General features: G+C 43.9%; 1 protein-coding gene across 1 annotated transcript in view; it reads left to right on the plus strand.

The window, feature by feature from the left end:
• The window catches only part of ddah1 (dimethylarginine dimethylaminohydrolase 1), a 71,359-nt gene that overhangs the window by 40,446 nt on the left and 8,264 nt on the right, over positions 1-22,649 (plus strand). The window contains exons 2-4 of the mRNA XM_020535917.2: positions 10,371-10,470; positions 15,117-15,190; positions 17,251-17,370. Coding sequence (XP_020391506.2) covers positions 10,371-10,470; positions 15,117-15,190; positions 17,251-17,370 — 294 coding nt within the window. The remainder of the gene's footprint in view (positions 1-10,370; positions 10,471-15,116; positions 15,191-17,250; positions 17,371-22,649) is intronic.

Consider the following 22,649-nt stretch of genomic DNA (forward strand, 5'->3'; position numbering starts at 1 on the left):
ATGCAGGGTAGATTGATCTTAGTAGGATAATAGGTCGGCACAACATCACGGGCCAAAGGGCCTGTACTGTGCTGTACTGTTCTATGTTCTATGTTCTGAAGTGAGTCGCTTTAAGATCAGAGGTATTCTATATTTATTTACTTATTTGGTCACCTGCAAACCTTTATTTGAGCTCTTCATTCTCTCAATGAGTTTCTCTTTGATCCTGTATTCATTCTGGGGATGTGGGCGTATATTCCCTTTCCTATACTGCTGTAGTCAGTGTAAAGAACGTCCCACAGTTATTCATGTTGGCAACGAGGATCAAAAAACAAAGAATTACTTAAACACAGTTGATTGTAGAACTCTGAGGTGCAGAGGGATCTAGGTGTTCTAGTGAATGAGTCCCGAAAGGTCAAATATAGTAAATAATTAAGAAGACTAATGGGACATTATCCTTTATTATAAGAGGAATTGAACACAGAAGTGAGGATTTTATGCTTCAGTTGGACAGGGCATTAGTGAGACCACATCTTGCCCAGCACTGCTGCCTCACAGCACAGGGACACAGTTTCGAATCCACCCTCAGGCAACTGTATATGGAGTGTGCACGTTCTCCCTGTGTCTGTGTGGGTTTCCTCCAGGTGCCCCAGTTTCCTCCCACAGCCCAAAGATGTGCAGGTTAAGGTGGATTGGCTGTGCTAACTTGCCCAGAGTGTCGAGGGATAGGGGTGAGTCTGGGTGGGATGCTCTTTGGAGGGTCGATGTGGACTCAATGGGCCGAATAACCTGCTTCCACACATTCTATGAGGTAGTGTGCAGTTTGTCTCTTTAAGGAAGGATTTAAGTACATTGGACATAGTTTAGAGGAAGTTTACTAACTTGCCACGTGAAGCGAGTGATTTGGGCTATGGCGAATGGTTGGACAGACCGGACTTGTTTCCCCTGGAGTTTAGGAGAGTGAGAGGTGACCTGATTGAAGTGTATCAGATCCTGAATGGCCTCTGCAGGGTGAAAGTGGGAAGGAGATTTCCTCTTGTGGGTCAGTCCACAGCTAGGGGGCAGTGTTTTAAAATGAAGGATCACCCATTCAGAACAGAGATGACAAGTTGTGAGAGCTCGGAGCATCAGAAGGTGGGTAGGTGTGTCATTGAGTATTTTTGATTTGATATTTTTTGATTGATTTTATTGTCACGTGTACCGAAATACAGTGAAAAGCTTTGTTTACAAGTGGTGCAGACAGATCACAGCAAGCAAAGGATGTACAGATCAAAAAGACTTAGAGGTTTATGGGTGACATTACAGGTTATACTATTTGAGGCTGGAGTCCATTCATCAGTCTGATAACGGCTGGAAAGAAGCTGTTCTTGAACCTGCTGGTGCGTGTGTTCAGGCTTCTGTATCTATGAGATTGTAGGAGATCATGACCGGGGTGCGATGAGTCTGTGATGATGTTGGCCGCCTTTCCGCAGCAGCGAGCCGTGTAAATACAGTCCTTAAAGGTGGAGGCAGATCGATTCTGGTTAGGCAAAGACTTGAGGATTATCGGAGGTGGATGGGAATGTGGGATTCGAATCACAAACAGATCAGCCGTGACCCCATTCAATGCGAGAGAAGGCTCAAGGGACTGCATAGTCCACCTCTGCTCCTGTTCACTATTTATATGTACAGGTCTCACTGCTGCTAGTGACTGAGGGGCATGGTGCACATGTTTGAGCTGCTTAAAAAGAGTGATTCCTCCTGCCTCCTAGAGTTCAGTGCATCAGCAAGGCCATAGGAGAATCAAATAAGTAGCTGTGAAACTGTTTGATGTGCAGGAGTGGGATTTAAAATAATAGGGTCATACAGCACGGAAACAGACCCTTCAGTCCAACTTGTCCATGTCAGTTTGACATTATGTACACACCGGGACATGGCCAGGGGATTTGCAATGGTCTTAGTATTCTCCCATGTTTCAATGTTCTCTTAACACATTCCTAAGCACTGATTCTGTGGTACCATTACACATTGGAGAGCATAACGCCATGTAAGAATATTATGAAGGCTTTAGAGAGACGTTACAGAAAGGGTTTGTTGGAATAGATCCACTGTTGAGGGGTTCAACTATGTGGAGAGTCTGGGGAGGTTGTTCTCCTTGGTACACAAAGGTTAGAAGGAGATTTGATCAAGAGATGTTTAAAACGGTGAAGGATTTTAATAAGAGTAAATAAGGAGAAATTGATTCGGATAACCGAAATTTCAGCAAGCAGAGGATTTAGGACTACTCACAAAAAATCTGGGCAATACAAGGAAAAGTATTTTTGAACCAAAATTTGGAATGCGTTGGCTGATACAATCAGAAGTCACATGACATCAGGTTATAGTCCATCATGTTTATTTGAAATCTCAAGCTTTTGGAGTGCTGCTTTCAGATTTCTGACCTCATCCACCCCAGTCCAACACCGGCACCTCTACATTCAACCTGATGAGGTTGTGGATCTGCAAAAAGAAGCGATTCAGCCCATTGAGTCTGTGCTGGTCTTTTTGTGCACATGCTGTCCTTTCTATAAAGCTGCACCTTGTAGCTCGTGTAAATGAATCACTTAGCTGTGTCACAGTCAGGCATGGCTGACTAGAATCGAGAAACATTTGTTCCTCACAGCTTGTCAGTGACTCATGGAGTTTTGGCAGTTTATCCATCATCTGCCCTTTACCTGAATAAAGAATCTGAAGATATTCAGTCAGAGCTCCAAACAAACTGAGAGATTGGTTAGTAACCTGTCAACCATTTCCCCCCTGTTTCCAAAGACAATCTCTGGAAAACAACATTTCTTTCTGTCTTGCATTTTAACATTAAACAAAATTGTTAAAAATGTGCTTACAGTTGCAGGCTTATGATAAACGAGAGGTTCTAACACTGTTGTGGCTCTTCCTTGGTGTTGTACAATAATATAATCGTTTTTATTCATTCATGGGATGTGAAGGAGGCCATTTGGTTTATTGAATGAATGCCAGCTCTCTGCACAGTGATCCGACCAGTCTCTTTCTCCCTGCAGCCTTGCATGTTTAATTCTCCCAAGCGCCCAGCGAATTCCCTTCCAAACTCATTCATTGTATCCATTTCCACAGCCCCACCCACCCCACAAAATCGGCATCAAGCTCCAGGTGACACCACTCGCTGAATAAACAAAGATTCTTCCAGACTTTCCACTTTCATCTTTTTGTCCCAAGTCTGGTTCCTGTACAATCAGTGAATGGGAGCTACGTTTCTTTGTCTGTCTTGCCTAAACCTGTATCATTTTGTACAGCCCGATCCAGACACTGTAACAGGCGACTTGATAGAAGCTTATAAACCCTGAGGGGTCCTGACAGGATACATAGAGTCATAGAGTTGTACAGCATGGAAACAGACTCTTTCGTCCAACTCAGCCGTGCCAACCAGATATCCTACATTAATCTAGTCCCATTTGCCAGCATTTGGCCCATATCCCTCTAAACTCTTCCTGCTCATATACCCATCCAGATGCCTTTTAAATGTTGTAATTGTACCAGTCTCCATCACTTCCTCTGGCAGCTCATTCCATACACGCACCACCCTCTGCGTGAAAAAGTTGCCCCTTCGGTCCCTTTTAAATCTTTCCCCTCTCACCTTAAACCTATGCCCTGTAGTTTTGGACTCCCCTATCCTGGGGAAAAGACCTTGGCTATTCACCCTATCCATGCCCCTAATGATTTTATAAACTTCTATAAGGTCACCCCTCAGCCTCCGACACTAGAATCTAGTACTAAGGGTCACTATTTAAAAATAAGAGATCACCCAATTAAAACAGCAATGGGGAGATTTTATTTTCTCACCAAGGGCCTTGAATCTTTGGAACTCTCTTCCTGAAAAGGTGATGGAAGCAGAGTGTTTGAATATCTCTAAGGCAGTGGGGGTTACATTCTCTTTGTGCAGGTGGATGAGAGGTTCCAGGGATTGGCAGAGAAGTACGTGGAGTAATCAGATGAGCTATGATCTTCTTGAGTAGGGAAGCAGGCTGGAGGGGCTGAATGGCCTATTCCACTCATAATCGGTACGTTTGTGTGATGGCATCTTCTCTCAATCTCGTTTGCTGCAATCCTGGCCTCGTGGGTAAACCTTAATCTCCTCTGTGCTCTCTCAGAGATGCCATGCAATTCAAGGCTGTGTGAAGATATCGCCAGAAAGCAAGACAGATTAATGTGTGCAGGAGGTTTGGTTTCACTTGTTGAAAAGCCTGGCAACATTGCAGTTTCAAATTGTAAAGAACAAAAGGAGCCATCTGCTGAGCAACGAGTCAGCATGGCTAGTTGGCATGTGTCATTTCATCCACCCAGATGTTAGTGTACTTAATGTAACAGACAAAAAGAATAACTACAGAGAGAATAGGACTCCCTCAAGGATCAAAATGGACATGCATGTGTGGAACTGGAGGAGATGGGCGAGGTCCTCAATGAATATTTTTCCTCTGTGTTTACCATGGAGAAAGACATGAAGACTTGGGAATTTGGGGAAGTTAGTGGCGATATCTTCGGGACAATCCATAGCACAGGGAGGCAAGTGTGAGTCTGGGAGGAGATACAGTAATCAGAAGTAGCGTGGATGGACATTTTAGTTGGCATAGACCAGTTTGGGCCAAAAGGCCTGTCTCTGTGCTGTAGGACTCTATGACTCTAGGTGCAGGGTGATGGGGAACGAGTGAAGGAATTGAATTGCTCTGTGGGGAGCTTGCAGAGAGAATAGGACTCCCTCAAGATTCAAAATGGACATGTGTGTGTGGAACTGGAGGAGATGGGCGAGGTCCTCAATGAATATTTCTCCTCTTTGTTTACCGTGCAGAAAGACATGAAGACTTGGGAACTTGGGGAAGGTAGTGGCGATATCTTCGGGACAGTCCATAACACAGCAGATGTGGTGTTGGAAGTATTAGAATGTATGAAGGTGGATAAATCTCCTGGTCCTGATCAGATATATCCAAAAGCCCTGCAAGAGGCGAGAGAAGAAATTGCAGGGAACCTGGCTGATATATTTCCATCATCATTAGCCACGGGTGAGGGCCCAGAAGACTGGAGGGTAGTGAATGTTGTGCCCTTATTCAGGAAGAGCTGCAAAGTATTATAGACCAGTAAGCTTAACATCTGTAAGAGGTAAGTTACTTGAGAAGATTCTGAGGGATAAGAAAGATTTAAAAAGACAGGGTTTGGTTAGTAGTAAAACAACCAAAAGAACTGCAGATGCTGTACATCAGAAACAAAAACAGAAGTTACTGGAAAAGCTCAGCAGGTCTGGCAGCATCTGTGAAGAAAAAATCAGAGTTAATGTTTCGGGTCTGGTGACCGTTCCTCAGAACTGATGGTAGCTGGGAAAACGTCGGTTTATACGCAGAAAATAGGGAAAGGTTTGGGATAGGGAGTAAACGATAGGATAAAGGAAAGAGCCCAAAGAGAGAGAAGAGCAGTTACAGCAGGATCTTGATCAGCTGGGGAGGTGGGCCGAGAAATGGCAACTGGAGTTTAATATAGATAAGTGTGAGGTGTTGCATTTTAAAAAGTCAAATCAAGGTAGAAGTTTCATGGTGAATGGGTTAGGCCTTAAGGAGTGTAGTGGAACAGAGGGACCTTGGAGTTCAGATGCACAGTTCTCTGAAAGTGGAGTCACAGGATAGACAGGGCAGTGAAGAAGGCTTTTGGCACACTGGTCTTCATCAGTCAGGGCATTGAGTACAGAAGTTGGGAAGTTATGCTGCAGTTGTACATGACATTGGTGAGGCTGCATTTGGAGTATTGTGTTCAGTTTTGGTCACTTTGCTATAGGAAGGATGTTATTAAACTGGAAAGAGTGCAGAAGAAATTTACAAGGATGTTGCCAGGATTCAAGGGACTGAGTTATAGGGAGAGGTTGGACAAGCCAGGACTTTTTCTTTAGAGCATAGGAGACTGAGGGGAATCTTATAGAAGTGTATAAGATCATGAGAGACATGGATAGGGTGAATGCACTCAGTCTTTTTCCCAGGATTGAGAAATTGAGGACTAGAGGGCATCAGTTTAAGGTAAGAGGGGAACGAATACATGGGAACTTGAGGGACAACTTTTTTACGCAGAGGGTGGTACACATATGGAATGAGCTGCCAGCGGAAGTGGTTGAGGCAGGTACATTAACAACATTTAAAAGGCACACGGATGAATACATGGATAGAAAATGTTTAGAAGGATATGGACCAAGTGCAAGGAATTGGGGTTAGCGTGGATGGACATTTTCGTCGGCATGGACCAGTTTGGTCTCCGTGCTGTAGGACTCTATGAGACTGAGGTCAGGCTAATTGGGGATGGAGATGGTGCGTGCAGGGCAGGGAAAGCAGGATGTGCTTACAGTTCACGATTAATCCACCTTATCTTATTGGCCTGGTGCCAAAGGTCTAATGAAAGCACTGGAGGAGAAAAAGCAATGCAAAATTCATTTTGTGCTGAGTGTATCATTGGGGAGTCCCTTCTGCTTCAATAATACCTCATTAGAAAAAGACATCTTCCTCATTAATTAGATGGAGAAGAGCTACAGAAAGGTACAACACAAAGGGACTTATGGAGCTCTCTTCGTGATTGAATTGAATCATTTATTGTCATGTGTATTCAATGAAAAAGTACAGTGAAAAGTGTGTATATTCACTGTACATACAGGGCACATACTTATGCATGAAACACGGAAAGCTAGCACACGGACAGCAGGTAATCAGGAAGGCCATTGGAACGTTGGCCCTTGTTTCAAAGGGGTTGGAGTATAAGAGTAGGGAAGTCTTACTGTAACTGTACAAAGTGCTGGTGAGACCACATCTGGAGCATTGTGAGCAGTTTTGGTCCCTTTTTTAAGGAGAGACATCATTTCATTGGAGGCTGTTTGGAGAAGGCTCACTAGGATGATCCCTGGTTTGAAGGGATTGTCTTATGAGCAAAGGTTAATCAGGTTGGGACTCTACTTACTGGAGGTTCGAAGAATAAGAGGTGATCTCATTGAAACATATAGGAGGCTTGGCAGGGTAAATGCTGAGAGGATGTTTCCCCTCATGGGAGAGTCTGGGACCAGAAGGGCACAGTCTCAGAATAAAAGGGCACCAATTTAAGACTGAGATGAAAAGGAATTGCTTCTCCCAGAGGGTTGTGAGTCTTTGGAACTCCTAGCCGCAGAGAGCTGTGGGGGCAGAGTCCTTGTGTATATTTAAGGCTGAGGTAGATAGATTCTTGATCAGTCGTGGAACCAAGGGTTATGGGGAAAGGGCAGGAGAGTGGACGTGAGGAATGTTGGATCAGCCATGATCCTATTGAATGGTGGAGCAGGCTTGAGGGACTGCCAACTTCTCTTCCTGTTTCTTATGGTGTCATATTTTTAATCACTCAGTTCATTGTTTCAATCCCGAATCTGGATAGGGACACTGTTGTCAGGCCTCTCCAATCTCCAACTGTTACCTTTAACCCTATCACTGAGAAGTGCTTATTCACTGTTACCTTACAAGGAGGTTGTTTGGCTTTATTAGGTCCACTGCTAGATGAGAATGAGTTTTCCACTCATCCCATTTTCCAGCTCTTGGTCCGTAGCCCTGTCGGGGCCTGAATGTAAAGTCCATATCCACACAGTCAGTTTCTGCCACTGTTTCAACCAGTGAGCCCTACCAGCCTCTGGATGAAACAGTGTCACCCCAATCCTTCTATTAATTATTTTAAATCCATCCTCTTTTCTTATTTTTTGTTCTGCTGAGAGAAATGAGCCCTTCCAATCCACTCCATCCAGGCCCATTTTAATTCTTTACATCTCAATCAGGTCCCTTCTGAGTTTTTTGTTTTCTGATGTTAACTCCCTCCACCACCGACGCTCAGTAGCAGCAATGTGTACTACCTATGAGGTGCAGTGCAGAAATTCACCAAAGATCCTCAGACAGCACCTTCTAAACTCATGACCACTTCCATTTGGAAGGACAAGGGCATCAGACACATGGGAACACCAGCCCCTGCAAGTTCCCCTCCAAGCCACTCACCATCCTGACTTGGAAATATATCGCTATTCCTTCACTGTCGCTGGGTCAAAATCCCCCCTCGCTAAGAGCATTGTGGGTCAACCCACAGCACATGGACTGCAGTGGTTCAAGAAGGCAGCTCACCACCACCCTCTCAAGGGGCAACTAGGGATGGGTAATAAATGCCAGCCCAGCCAGTGACGCCCACATCTTGTGAATGAATAAACAAAGAAAACATTCCAAACCTATCCAATCATTCCTAAGACCAAAAGTTCTCCATTCCTGGCAGCATCCTATCTGGTGCAGTTCTTCCTGTAATGTGTTCACCAGAACTGTACACACTTATAACCCCTAGTTCGAAGGAAGAAATGGAACTACGGAAATTAATGGCTTGAAGAATTGACAAGTCCGTTGTAACTGAGAGCCTCTATCTCAGGTTTTGGAACTGTTTCCCTCAATAAAATATCACAAACTTGGGATCATAATTTCAGAGCAAGGATTGGCTGTTTGGCATAAAAGCTGAAAGAACTGTGGGTGCTGTAAATCAGAAATTGCTGGAAAAGCACAGCAGGTCTGGCAGCATCTGTGGAGAGAAATCAGAGTTAACTTTTCAGGTTGCTGAGCTTTTCCAGCAATTTCTGTTTTTGTTGGCTATTTGGGTCTGAGCTGAGAAGAAATGTTTTCACTGACAAGATGGTGAATCTTTGAAATTCACCTCTCCAAATAGCCAGGCATGGCCACAATGGTGATTTTTCCTTCGCTAAAGGACATTAGTGAACCAGCAGGGTTTTTCCCAACAATTGACAATGATTTCATGGTGATGATTAGAATTGTTTTTTTTTAAATTCTGCAATGGTGGGACGTGAACCTGAGTCCCTAGTATTTTAGCTCCCTAGAAAACTAGCCCAGTAGCAATGTCACTAGGCCATTAACCCTACCCTTTATTGAGGCACTGAATCTGTTATACCAGGAGCCAACATAGGTGTGCTTATGGCCATGATGATGCTAAGGATTTTCTGGTGAGTGAGTTAAAGTAACTTCATTCCTCTCTGCAAAATTCAACCCTGACACATCTCCCAAATCATTACATTCTTATTCTGTTTCTGCTTCCACTATTTTTTCATTGGAATGAATTGTAATTGAATTCTACTTCGAAGCATTATGCACAGACAGGCCATTCAGCTGCTTGAACCCTCCATCTCCCTCACTTTCCATTGATTAAAAAGATTATGGATATAAAGTTTTCACCAACAAACTCAACAGGGTATTCATGAGAATCTTCCTTACCCAGAGCGAGATGAGAACGTGGAATTCTCCACTCTACAGAATAAGTTGTCTTTAATTATGTAGGGTGGCTCAGTGGTTAGCACTGCAGCCTCACAGCGCCAGGGACCCGGGTTCAATTCCACCCTCGGGCGACTGTCTGTGTGGAGTTTGCACATTCTCCCCGTGTCTGTGTGGGTTTCCTCGCACAGTCCAAAGCTGTGCAGGTTAGGTGGATTAGCCATGCTAAATGGCCCATAGTGTCCAGGGATGTGTAGGCTAGCTGGATTAGCCATGGGAAATGCAGGGTTATAGGGATTGAGTCGGGGGTGGGTATGGGTGGGCTGCTGGTCATTGTGAACTTGATGGGCTGAATAGCCTGCTTCCACACTGTAGGGATTCTATGATACAGTTATAGATGGTATTAATTGGGGTTTCACTCCAGCACATTTCAGAGACACTTACTGAAATTGTGTTATGGTTATATGAGGTGATGTTTTCTTGCATTGTTTGTCTTTGTAAGTACATGTTAGATTGAGAAACAATTAGTTTACCAACTGGCATTCTGTTTGTTTGTGGTTGAGGTGAATAGTCTACTTCAGGGAAAGCTAGATAACTACATAGGGCAGCACGGTGGCTCAGTGGTTAGCACTGCTGCCTCACAGCATTAGAGACCCGGGTTTGATTCCACCCTCAGGCAACTGTCTGTGTGGAGTTTGCACGTTCTCCCTGTGTCTGCATGGATTTCCCCTGGGTGCTCCGGTTTCCTCCCACAGTCCAAAGATGTGCAGATTAGGTGGATTGGCCATGCTAAATTACCTGTAGTGTTCAGGGATGTGCAGCTTAGGTGGGTTAGCCATGGGATATGCAGGGGTAGGGGAATGAGTCAGGGCAGCATGCTCTTCAGAGGGTTGGTGTGGACTTGTTGGGCCAAAAGGCCTGTTTCCACACTGTAGGAATTCTGTGATGTGATGTACATCTTTATATCATCAAAGTATGTCCATAGGGTTCAAAGAAGAGGGATTGTGCAAGGCTCATGTGGATAAGGATGACCAGCAAGGACTGTTGGGTCAAAACAACCTGCTTCTTTTCTGTCATTTGAAACCAAACATTTCTTTTTCTTAACAGGTGGAAACTACGAAGCAAATTCTGAAGGAACTTAATTTTAATATCGTAGAAATAAAAGATGAGACAGCAACTCTTGATGGTGGGGATGTCCTGTTTACAGGTATGTGTTTTGGATATTCAGCAAGCAGTCAATCCACTCAATGAGTCCTCTGAATGTTTGTTCATTCCTGAACGCTGTGTCTGTTACCTGGATCCTGGTAAAATTACATAGAAGCAAGAGCAAGAGTAGGCCATTCAGCCCTTCAGATCCACTCCAACACTGATTAAAGTTATGGCTGTCTCCAAGTCAAATCGACTTTCTTTCTTGATCCCTATATCCCTTGATTTTCTTAGTGTCCAAATGGCTTAATCTTGAACATATCCAAGGTCTCTGTATCCAGACCTCTCTGCAATAGAGATCAAAGATTCACGGCCCTCTGAGTGAAGAAGTTTCTCCTTATCACAGTCCTAAACATACTGAGATTGTGACACCTTTCTAGCTTTTTTAGCCATTGGGGAAACAGCCTGTTGTCTATGTTATGGTGACATTCCAAAGCAATTTATTGCATGTCCAGTGTTTTGGGCATTTCTGGGTGATGTGGTGAAGTCCCAGATATGTGATTGACTCTTAATTGCCCTCTGAAGTAACCCCAACAAGCTATCCAGGTCAAGGGGCAATTAGGGATATGTATAAATGCTGGCCCAGCCTGGAGAAGCAAATTACTGTAGATGCTGAAATCTGTGGACAGAGAGCAAGCTAACATTTTGAGTCTAGATGACTTCATCAGAGCTGACATGAAGTGTGGAGGGAGGGGGGCAGCATTTATGCAATAGTGGGAGGGTGGAGTGCTGGGCGAGAAAGAGTATAGACAGTGCAGATTAAGTCATCGGAATGTGAGAATGGCAGAACAATATAGTAAGAAAGGGCATATGGCATGCTTGAGATAACAAGGTATAGAGCTGGATGAACACAGCAGGCCAAGCAGCATCAGAGGAGCAGGAGAGCTGACGTTTCGGGTCTGAACCCTTCTTCTGGACCTGAAACGTCAGCTTTCCTGCTCCTCTGATGCTGCTTGGCCTGCTGTGTTCCTCCAGCTTCACACCTTGTTATCTCAAATTCTCCAGCATCTGCAGTTCCTACTAACCCCATATGACATGCTTGCTTTCATTGGAAGAGACATTGAGTATAAGGATAGACAAGTTATGCTGCAGCTTTATAGAACTTTAGTTGGGCTACATTTAGAATATTGCATCCGGTTCTGGTCACCACACTGCCAGAAGGGTGTGGATGCTTTGGAAAGGATACAGAAAAGATTTACCAGGATGTTGCCAGGTATGGGAGTTTTTTTAGCAATGAAGAAAGGTTGGATAGACTGGGTTTATTTTCACTGGAACGCAGAAGATTGAGGGATGAATCATATACATAGAGTGGAAAGTATGAGGCTTTTCCCAGGATGGAGGGGTCAATTACTAGGGGACAGAGGTTCAAGGTGTGAGAGGGGAAGTTTAAAAGAGATGTGTGAGGCATGTTTTTTGTACAAAGGGTGATGAGTACCTGGAACGTGCTGCCAGAGGAGGTGGTGGAAGCAGACACAATTACAGCATTCAAGAAGCACCTGGATGAATACATGAATAGGAAGGGAATAGAGGGATACGGATCCTGTAAGTGAAGGCAGTTTTAGTATGGAAGGGCAAAATGTGTCAGTGCAGGCTTGGAGGATCGAAGGGCCTGTTCCTGTGCTGTACTGTTCTTTGTTCTTTGTAATGGCGTGTCTAACTGCCAAACAGGAAAGAACAGTCAGTCCAACTGGAGTGGGGGGAGAGGAGAGAGGACATGCTGACAGAGAATGCAACAAGTAAAACTAATAGACAGAAAGAAAATGGGAGTGAGTTCACAGTCTGAAGATGTTGAACTCAATATTAAGTCCAGAATGTGACCCAGCCTGTGATGTCCACATTGTATGATTGAATAAAAAAAAGTTAAAAAAAAGCTCGTTTAAAGTGGAGTCCCAGGTAAACAGGATAGTGAAGATAGCGTTTGGTATGCTTGCTATTATTGGTCAGTACATTGAGAACAGGAGTTGGAAGGTCATGTTGCAGCTGTACAGGACATTGGCTAGGCCACTTTTGGAATACTGCGTGCAATTCTGGTCTCCCGGCTATAGGAAGGATGTTGTGAAACTTGAAAAGATTCAGAAAAGATTTACAAGGATGTTGCCAAGTTTGGAGGGTTTGAGCTACAGGGAGAGGCTGAATAGGCTGGGGCTATTTTCCCTGGAGTGATGGAGGCTGAGGAGTGACCTTATAGAGGTTTATAAAATCATGAGGGCCATAGATAGGGTGAACAGCAAAGGTCTTTTCCCCAGGGTATGGGAGTTTAAATCTAGAGAACATAGGTTTAAGGTGAGTGAGGAAAGATTTAAAAGGGACCTGAGGGGCAACTTTTTCACATAGAGGGTGGTGTGTGTATGGAATGAGCTGCCAGAGGAAGTGGTGGAGGCTGGTATAATTACGACGTTTAAAAGGCATCTGGATGGGTATATGAGTAGGAAGGGTTTAGAGAGATATGGGCCAAATGCTGGCAAATGGGACTAGATTTATGTAGGATATCTGGTTGGCATGGCTGAGTTGGACCAAAGGGTTTGTTTCCATGCTGTACAACTCTATGACTGTGTAATTCAAAATGTCCAGCCTCTTACCCGCCTGCAGAAGTTGACATCTCTCTAAATCTTAATAATGTTTATAGATTTTGACAACTTGTTTTGATGTTTGGAATTTGGATGTTTTTGAGAGAATTTCTCCTCCCTGCTTACCCATGCACTGGCAGTCTGTGATCCTACACTACACTTTTCCCAGTGTTTGGGAAATCACTGACCTAACACCCTGAGAAAATCAGCTGCAGCTCCCAAATAAAAAAAGATGTTGTGGAACGGAGCAGTTCCAAAAATGATTATCTTTACAGGACATTGTTTGAGTCTAAGAGAAACTGATAGCAGTGCATGAGGATGCAATAACCAGAAGTCATACATTTACGACAATTAGCAAAAGGAGTAGAGACAATAAGGGGAAATACCTTTTTTTTTAAAGAAACATAGATATTCATCTGTGCATGAAAAGTACATGAATTATAAAATGTCTTGAGACATTATTGCTCTGTGTCACTAGGATTAACTACACAAATTGTAATGTTGCTGCCTTGTGAATAATGATGGGGAAACTTTTGATAATTACTGTGATAAAGCCTAGAACATTGCTTTTACACACATTTAGGTAATCTGACACCTTCATCTTTACAGACTGTGATGGTTTGCAGTTTGCTCTGTCTAGTTATCTTTGTGAGTCTCATTATTGCAATCAATTGCTGCATTGTTGTTCATGATGATATAGAAACATAGTAAATAAGAGAAAGTGTAGGCCATTCGTCCCTTTGAACCTGTTCTATCATTCAGTATGATAATGGCTGACCATCCAACTCAATCCCCTGTTCCCAATTTCTCCCCCATACCCTTTGATCCTTTTAGTCCTAAGATCTATACCTAACTCCTTCAGTGTTTTAGCCTCAACTCCTTTCTGTGGTAGTGAATTCCACAGGCTCACCACTCTCCGGGTGAAGACATTTCTCCTCATCTCAGCCTGAAATGGCCTACCCTGTCTCCTCAAACTGTACCCCCTCATTCTTCTAAACTCCAGTGAATATCAGCCTAACCAATCCAGTCTCTCTTCATCCATCAGTCCTTCTGCACTGATTGGCTCACCTTGTTTTGCCCTTTCAGGTCATGATCTGTTAGGGTATTGGTAGGATTCTGGGAGTCGGGGAGAGCTGATCTGTGTCCAAAGGTCCATACTTTCACAGGATTCCCCTCCTGGCATTCTCTCTCTGTCCCTCATACCCTCTGCTCCTTGAGATTGCCCCACTCTCCCAAACAGAAGCCTTTGACACTAACCCTAACCTTATCACTAACCTTAACTCTGTCAGTAACATAGGACATAAAACAGTACAGCACAGTACAGGCCCTTCGGCCCACGATGTTGTGCCGACCTATTATCCTACTAAGATCAATCTACCCTGCATATCCTACATTTTACTATCCTCCATGTGCCTATCCAAGAGTCGCTTAAAAGTGTCTAAAGTATCTGACCCCACTACCACTGCCGGCAGCGCATTCCACACACCCACCACTCTCTGTGTGAAGAACCTACCTCTGACATCTCCCCTATACCTTCCTCCAATCACCTTAAAACTATGCCCCCTTGTAATAGTCATTTCCGCCCTGGGAAAATATCTATGCCTCTCATCATCTTGTACACCTTAAGCTTAAGCTTAACTTTAACCCCAACCTTACCCTAATCTGAACCTTATCCTAATACTAACTCTAACCTTAACCTTAACCCCAATCTTACCCTAATACTAACCCTAACCTTAACCTTAACCCCAACCTTACCCTAATCTGAACCTTATCCTAATACTAACTCTAACCTTAACCTTAACCCCAACCTTACCCTAACCTTAACCGTAACCTAATACTAACCCTAACCTTAACTTTAACCCCAACCTAACACTAATCCAAACCTTAACATGAACCCCAAATTAACTCTAATCTTAATACTAAAGCTAACACTAGCTCTAGCCCTAAGACTGATTCTAACCCTAAACCTAATGCTATCCCAGCACACTACTCCTTTAACAATTGCATTAATCTACTCGTAGGTAAGCACTGTGGTTGATACAGTTCCAACACTGCTATCTTTACCCTTACTCCTATTCAGGGAAAGAATTTTTTGTGGGTCTTTCGAAGAGAACCAATCAGCAAGGTGCTCAAATTGTGGCAGATGTTTTTAAGGTGAGTGAACGTTCTGTTCGATTTCAGTTTGTGATGTATCTGGAGGAGTGGGGTCTTGGGGGAGGGGGTGTGTCGGGTTCAGGAGGTGGGGTGAGGTGTTCACAACACTGATGGCTGCTCATGAGGAGCAAGTCAAGGATTGAGTTCCTAGTCAGGGACAGCAGCTCTGCTTTGTGTCATAGAAATATACAGCATGAAACAGACCCTTCGGTCCAACTCGTCCATGCTGACCAGATATCCCATTCTGACCTAGACCCCATTTAGCCCCTATCCCTCTAAACCCTGGCTATTCATGTACCCAGCCAGATGCCTTTTAAATGTTGTAATTGTACCAGCCTCCACCACTTCCTCTGGCAACTCATTCCATACACGCACCACCCTCTGCGTGAAAAAGTTGCCCCTTAGATCCCTTTTAAATCTTTCCTCTTTCACCTTAAACCTATGTCCTGTAGTTTTGGACTCCCCTTCCCTGGGAAAAAGACCTCTGCTGTTCACCCTATCGATGTCCCTCATGATTTTATAAACCTGTGAAAGGTCACCCTCCCCCCTACCCCCAGCCTCTGTTGCTCCAGGGAGTTTAGCCCCAGCCTACTCAGCCTGTCCCTAAAGCTCAGTATTCAGGCTGTGAACAACACTATTCAGCGACTCACACTCAGGTGTATGTGCATTCACTAAAGCGTAAGCTTTATCATAGAATCTTATGTCCTGTGAATGAATAAAGGAACATAGGCAGAGCTCATTCAGACCAGTGCTGGATATTTGAAGAAAGTACTAATTAGTCCTGCATTCCTACATAGCTCTTCAAACGTTGCCTTTACAAGTATTTATCCAGGTTTTGGAATGTTATTATTGAATCTGTTTCCACTGGCCTCTCAGACATCACATTTCAAATCATAACAACTCCTCTCTAATTCTTTTGCCAGTTACCTAAATAGTGATTTGTTCTGTACGTTGATCTTGTTCCTCCTTGTCTACTTGACCAAAGCTCTCTGTTTGTCAGTGGGATGCTAATCCTTGGCCGTGAGTCTGAGCCCATTCCTCGGTGCTGACCTACCCACTGCTGCTGACAGCCCTCATACTCACGTGGATTTGCTGTTGAGGTCCTTGTGGAATTATTCCACAGCACAGTTCACCCTAGGTTCCCACTGAAAGTCACTATTCAGCCATTCTTGTTGGTCTGTAGGTGGATACAAACAAGGAACAAGAGTAGACCATTCAGCCTTTCAAGCCTGTACTGTCATTCAATAAGAGCATGGCTAATCTGATTCTACCCTTACTGCTACATTTCTGCCTACTCCTGGATAATCTTTCACCTGTTTGCTCATCAAGAATCTGCCCACCTCTGCATTAAAAATCTTTAAAGCACATGCATCCACTGCCTTTTGGAAAGGGAATTCCAAAGACTGTCAACCCTCTGAGAGAAAAATGTTTCCTCTTCTCAGTTTTAATGGGTGACTTCCTACTTTTAAACTGCTTTTAAACTATGATCCGTTAGCTTGCGTGGATGTGGGTGGGTTTATTGGCTTGATGACATGTTGCATTGATGTGTGTGTGTGAGAGTGTGTGTGTATGTGTGTTGGTCTGTCTAATCGTGTTTGTGTTTATCTGTCTCATTGTATGTGCGTATCTGTGTGTGTATGTCTTTTCATGTTTGTGCGTGTGTCTCCATGTTTGTAAGTGTTTGTCTGTGTCTCCATTGTGCGTTGGTTGAGTGTTTTTCTATATCTGTGTGTGTGTGGGTGTGTGTGTGTGTGTGTGTGTGTGTGTGTGTAGCTATGATATTACCTATTTACCCTGCACTAAATAGTCTCCTCAGACCCTCACTGGGAGACCCACATTGAAACAACAGATTTAACATTGGAAAGATGAAGTGACCCACTCCACAGAAAAATAACAATCAGAGCACTGCAGGGAAAATAGCAGGCAAAATGTCAAATCAATATAGAACAATCTTAAAGCAGCTGATGGATATAGCTCTGCTTATGTGCAATTAGCTGTAATTTGGAGCCATTGATGTGATTCAGCAGTAAAAGGAATAAGCTTTTGTTTGTTCATTACAGGACTATGCAGTTTCCACAGTTGAAGTGACAGGTACTCTGCACCTGAAGACTTTCTGCACTATGGCCGGTCCTGGTCTGATCGCCATTGGCTCCAGCCCGCATGCTCAGAACACTCTGAAGGTATGTAGGTCATAACAGGAGGGGGCCACTCAGCCCCTTGAGCCATATTGTTCAATTCCTTGGTAATTGCTGCTGCTAATCCTCATTCCATTTCCCCACAATGCCTCAATGCTTTCTAAAACCCCAGGTGCCTCAGAGTTTACCAAACACATTTCACAATGGGCTTTGTGGGAGAGAGTTCCACATTACTGTATTGCCACACTGCATATGAAGAATCATTTCTGCACTTCTCTCCCAGTCTCTGGTTTTACACAACGGCAATATTGACAACAATTCAAAAGTATTACAATGGCTACAATCACCGCATCAGGAATGGTGCTATATAAAGGTAGGTTCAAACGACTGTCCAAAAAGGTACAATGGCAACGGGATGATAAGGCACAATAGGGATTCAGTCCATTAGCCAGGGACCAGAACTTATGTAGGGTGTTGTTATATAGGGTCTTTCTTCAAAATATCACTCATGGGATATAAGCATCATTGACTGTGCCAACATTTATTGCATGTTCTGATTTGCTCCAGAGAAGGTGATGGTTATCTGCCTTCTTGAATCACTGCAGTCCACCCCGAAAGGCTGACCCACAATGCCCTTAGGAAGGGAATTCCAGGATTTTGACCCGGCAACAGTGAAAGAACAACAATATATTTCCAAGTCAGGATGATGGGTGGCTTGGAGAGGAACTTGCAGGAGGTGGTATTCCCATATATCTGCTGCCCTTGTCTTTCTAGATGGAAGTGGTTGTGGGTTTGGAAGGTGCTGATTAAGGATTTTCTGCAGTGCATCTTGTAGATAGTACACACTGCTGCTACTGAGCGTCGGTGGTGGAGGGAGTGGATGTTTGTGGATGTGGTGCCAATCAAGTGGGGGCTGCTTTGTCCTGGATGGTGTTGAGTTTCTTTAGTGTTGTTGGAGTTGCACTCATCCAGGCAAGTGGGGAGTATTCCGTCACACTCCTGACACTCACATTCCTGGTCATAGCCTGGCATTTGTGTGGCGTGAATGTTACTTGCCAATTCAGAGTCAACACAGTGTGGAGCTGGAGGAACACAGCTGGTCAGGCAGCATCAGAGGAGCAGGAAAGCTGCTGTTTCGGAAACGTCGACTTCCCTGCTCCTGTGATGCTCCCTGGCCTGCTGTGTTCCTCGAGCTCCACACTGTATTGCCTCTGACTCCAGCATTTGCAGTTCTTGCTAGCTTTGAGTTACTTGTCCCTTGTCAGCCCAAGCCTGATACTGTTGCATTTGGACACAGGCTGCTTCAGTATCTGAGCAGTGGTGAATGTTGCTGAACATTGAGCAGTTTTTCAATTTCTTTTCATTGTGCAAGTTTCCCCCAATTCCAATGGGGCCAATTCTGCACGATCTGACAACAGGCTGAAGAGTGGTAAGTGGCTCTGCATTGACATTGCTGGAAGCTCGGATGCATTCTCGGCCTGGCTCAATAAATGTCATTGGAGCTTCTGCCATTTTCTAGCTGCCAGTAAATCAGTGTGGCCAGGGTTGCAGGAGGAAGGCGGGCTGGGGTCTCCCTACACTGTTCCCCATTAAACACTCCCAGGACAGAGACAACACAGGGTTAGATACAGAGTAAAGCTCCATTTACACTGTACTGTATGAAACACTCCCAGGACAGGGACAGCACGGGGTATGATACAGAGTAAAGCTCTCTCCATGCCAGCCCCATCAAACATTCCCAAGATATTGCTGGCAGAATGTCCTGGCACTGAGAAGGTGATGGGCACTTTGTTCCTGCCTTTCCTCACCATGTTACACATCATCCCCCACCCTCACCCAGACACCAGCCTGTCACCAGGGTGCTAGTAGAATGCAGCTCCAGTTACAGGAAGGGAACAAGGACAAAGGCAATAGATATAACAAAATAAATCAGATAATGTTTTATCCGCCAAGGGAATGGACATTTATAAATGACAGAAGAATTGGTAACAGCTGTGCAATGAAGCAATATCTTAAATAAGGCTGAGTTCCATGAAAATCAGTCAAAACCGCAATGAGAAAATTGCTTTAATGGACTTCTCCTGGGCTTGGCTTGGAATAGAAATTAATAATGTGAGAATTTTGAATTTGATGTCAGTGGTGGTGGGAGTCACTGTGCAAATGTCCTCCACACTCTTCCAAATCTCTCTGTCGTAACTATAGTTAAATACAAACCTTGTGTGTTTTCTTTCTTATTTTAGTCTGCGTTTCTCCTTATCTGAAGCATTGAATGTTTTGTTTCCAGTTCATGTACCTTCCCACCAGTATCAGGGAGACATTGGGCATCAGTGATTGATGTAGCTAAGCTCTCCAGATTGCTTCGGTAGGATTTATGCTCAGCAGCTGGTCTGTGCTGGAGCTGGTCCAGCTCTGAGTAAACTGAAATCTCTCGTAATCTGCTGGCTCTTAATCTTGGAACAGCAGTTTGAGAAGAGGTGGCTTAATTCATGTTCGAAATTATCTTTCTTTCAGCAATGCAAATTCGCCCAAATCCCTGGCAGAACTGGTACTTAGCCTGTGACTAAGGTACACATTGACCCTCGGGAAGTCCCCAGTTCAGTTTGGACTCGGTTCCAAGTGAATTGATTTCAGTTCAGTGATAGGGTGAGAGACACCATGTTCAATCTGAGGGTCCCTTTTGGCAGAGGAGATGCGATCTGCCCGAGCTCCTGCTCTCCATTCTTTACCACGGTAACGGAAGCAGAAACTGCTGGAGAAACTCAGCAGGCCTAGCAGCATCTGTGGGAAGAAAGCAGAGCTCATGTTACGAATCTGGTGACTCTTCAAGGGTTACAGGGAAAACTCAGGGAAGTAGACACGAGGAATGTTGGATCATCCGTGATCCTATTGAATGGTGGAGCAGTCTTGAGAGGCCGAATGGCGCATTACTGTTCCTTTTACATATGGATTTATAGTGTTGTGAGCATTTGGTCACCTGTTGTTATATGGTTTGGTGTTGAGTTTTGTTTGATCAATGTCCTGTGAAGCATTTTGGAATATTTGAAGAACATATACAGGAGCAATGTGATGTAAAGTACATTGTTGAGATGCACAGGTGAACAGAATTAGCCAATAAAGTACCCAGAGCACTTGGAAAGAGAGGCTTTTCCACAGCTGCTAAGCGCATTAAAACAGCCCCTCCAATTCTGATTTGTATTTGAATGAGTAAGTTCCTCTCGGGGCTTTCTCTTATGCTGCAGTGCTCTTTGAAGGGGCAATTTGTATTTTTTTTTTGTTTTGTGTGTTTTCTAAAACAGCAGAAAGAGAGACCGGCTGGTCACTGGGCTAATGGGTAGGAAACAGGTAATAATTGTGCTGCATTCTGTAAATAAACTCATAAATCAGAAGAAGATATTTGTGTCCAGTTTCATCCTTCACTGACTGGCTTGGGATCAAATTAGCGAACAGGAACATGTGCTATTGTCCCGGAACCTTTCTTATGGTGAAGATACTGTATAGGTTATTGCAGTTAATGCATACCAAGACCTACACTACTACTGTGCTGCACAGCAATACAGAGACAATCATTTTTTCCCTTCTGTTTTTAATTGCCTGTCCCACTGTTGGGAAGGGGAACAGCCAGTCAGCAGGTTGTACCAGGCGTCTGCCAATATATCATTGACCACTGGCAAGCCCCACCTTACCCCGCTGACTTTTATAACCCTGATTTATTTTTAAACTCCCCTGCCATCCAGAAAGCAGTTCATCTGAACTGTCCAGGAGATCTGAAAATGCACTAGTTCTTCGAAGCCAGCCATTCCTACACAAACAAAGACTGAGAGGGAACACATGGCTGATGCTTCTTGCTATTCGATCTGCCTTGCGGATGCTGTGGTACTGAAGAAAGAGGTGCAGGCACATTGTTGATAAAGAAACAGCAGGAATTGTAGACCCATTCTATGTGTGGGGATCAGGTGAAAAACATGGAGTCAGCTTCTTGCCTTTTATCCAGTTTAGTTTCTGGAAAGAATTACTTGACCTTGTTTTGTCCAAGCAACAATGAGGGCTCTTTGGGGGGAAAGAATGCAAGTTTATTTCCCCAGAAATCTGAAAGAGGTTCATGGATTGTATCTGGTGCACATTTCTCTTGTGTGATAATCTTCTCTCTTAATCATTACCGTCATTGAATTTATTCAAGGCTGCTTTAGATAGATTGTTTTGATAGTCAGGGGAGTCGAGGATTATGGGGAGCAGACAGGAAGGCAAAGCAGAGACTACAACACCATCAGCTTTTATGTTATTGAATAGCAGAGCAGGCTCGAGTGCTCAAATGGCCCAGGCTTGCTCCTAAGTTCCTGCGTTTTTGGCCAAAGACTTTCAGATATCAGGAAGCTGGACTTTGACCATGTGAGAGGGGTTCGTGAACTGAGAATATGAACAGGCAGTGCCCAGGTTACAAATGGGTTCTGTCCTTGAGTGAGTTCGCAAGTTGATTTGTACACAAGCCTGAACACAATGAAAGACAATATAAAATAGCCACTTGTGACTAGGAGGAAACATTTGTATGTCAGGTCTTTAAAAGTGTTATTAATGTCGGGCCATTTGGCCCAGGGATTCTGCTCCACACGGCCCTGTATAGGATTATGCTTGTATAATACAAGCAGCTATGAGTTGGATATTCATAATGGGGCACCCGCTAGAGTTAACTTATCCTCCTTGTAGATTTTTTTAAGAATTCCAATTTAAACATTAATTGCAGAACTTACACCTTATACAAGATAAATGCTGAGTTATCATACAACTATTGCTGAGAGTTATTAAGTAAAAACTGATTCAATAAAATACAGAGGCAAAGATCAAAAGTAGGTATGGACAAAAAAAATTCTTTTAAAGATGGAAGTAAGAACAGTGTGTTATCCTTGTAGGGCTGTTACTTGTTTAAAGATTTTCTTTCTGATGTGAAATGTGAAGTCAGAATTTAACGGCTGTGATGGCTTCTGTAGTTGAATAGTTGGAGGTTTTACTTACAGGTGCAGATTCTGGGAGGGAGTGAAGACTCCTTTATTTCACTTTTATGGCACTGCAGGATATGGCCTGGTTCAGTGCGATAATCCTCAGCTGGTTTACCTTCTTGAGTTCCCAGTTGACTATCTCTCTCTCTCTCTCTCTCTCTCTCTCTCTCTGTCTGTGTGTCTCTCTCTCTCTCTCTCTCTCTCTCTGTCTGTGTGTCTCTCTCTCTCTCTCTCTCTCTCTCTGTCTGTGTGTCTCTCTCTCTCTCTCTCTCTCTCTCTGTCTGTGTCTCTCTCTCTCTCTCTCTCTCTCTGTCTGTGTCTCTCTCTCTCTCT

The sequence above is a fragment of the Rhincodon typus genome, chromosome 10 (assembly GCF_021869965.1).
Source record: "Rhincodon typus isolate 14 chromosome 10, sRhiTyp1.1, whole genome shotgun sequence".
Lineage (NCBI taxonomy): Eukaryota > Metazoa > Chordata > Chondrichthyes > Orectolobiformes > Rhincodontidae > Rhincodon > Rhincodon typus.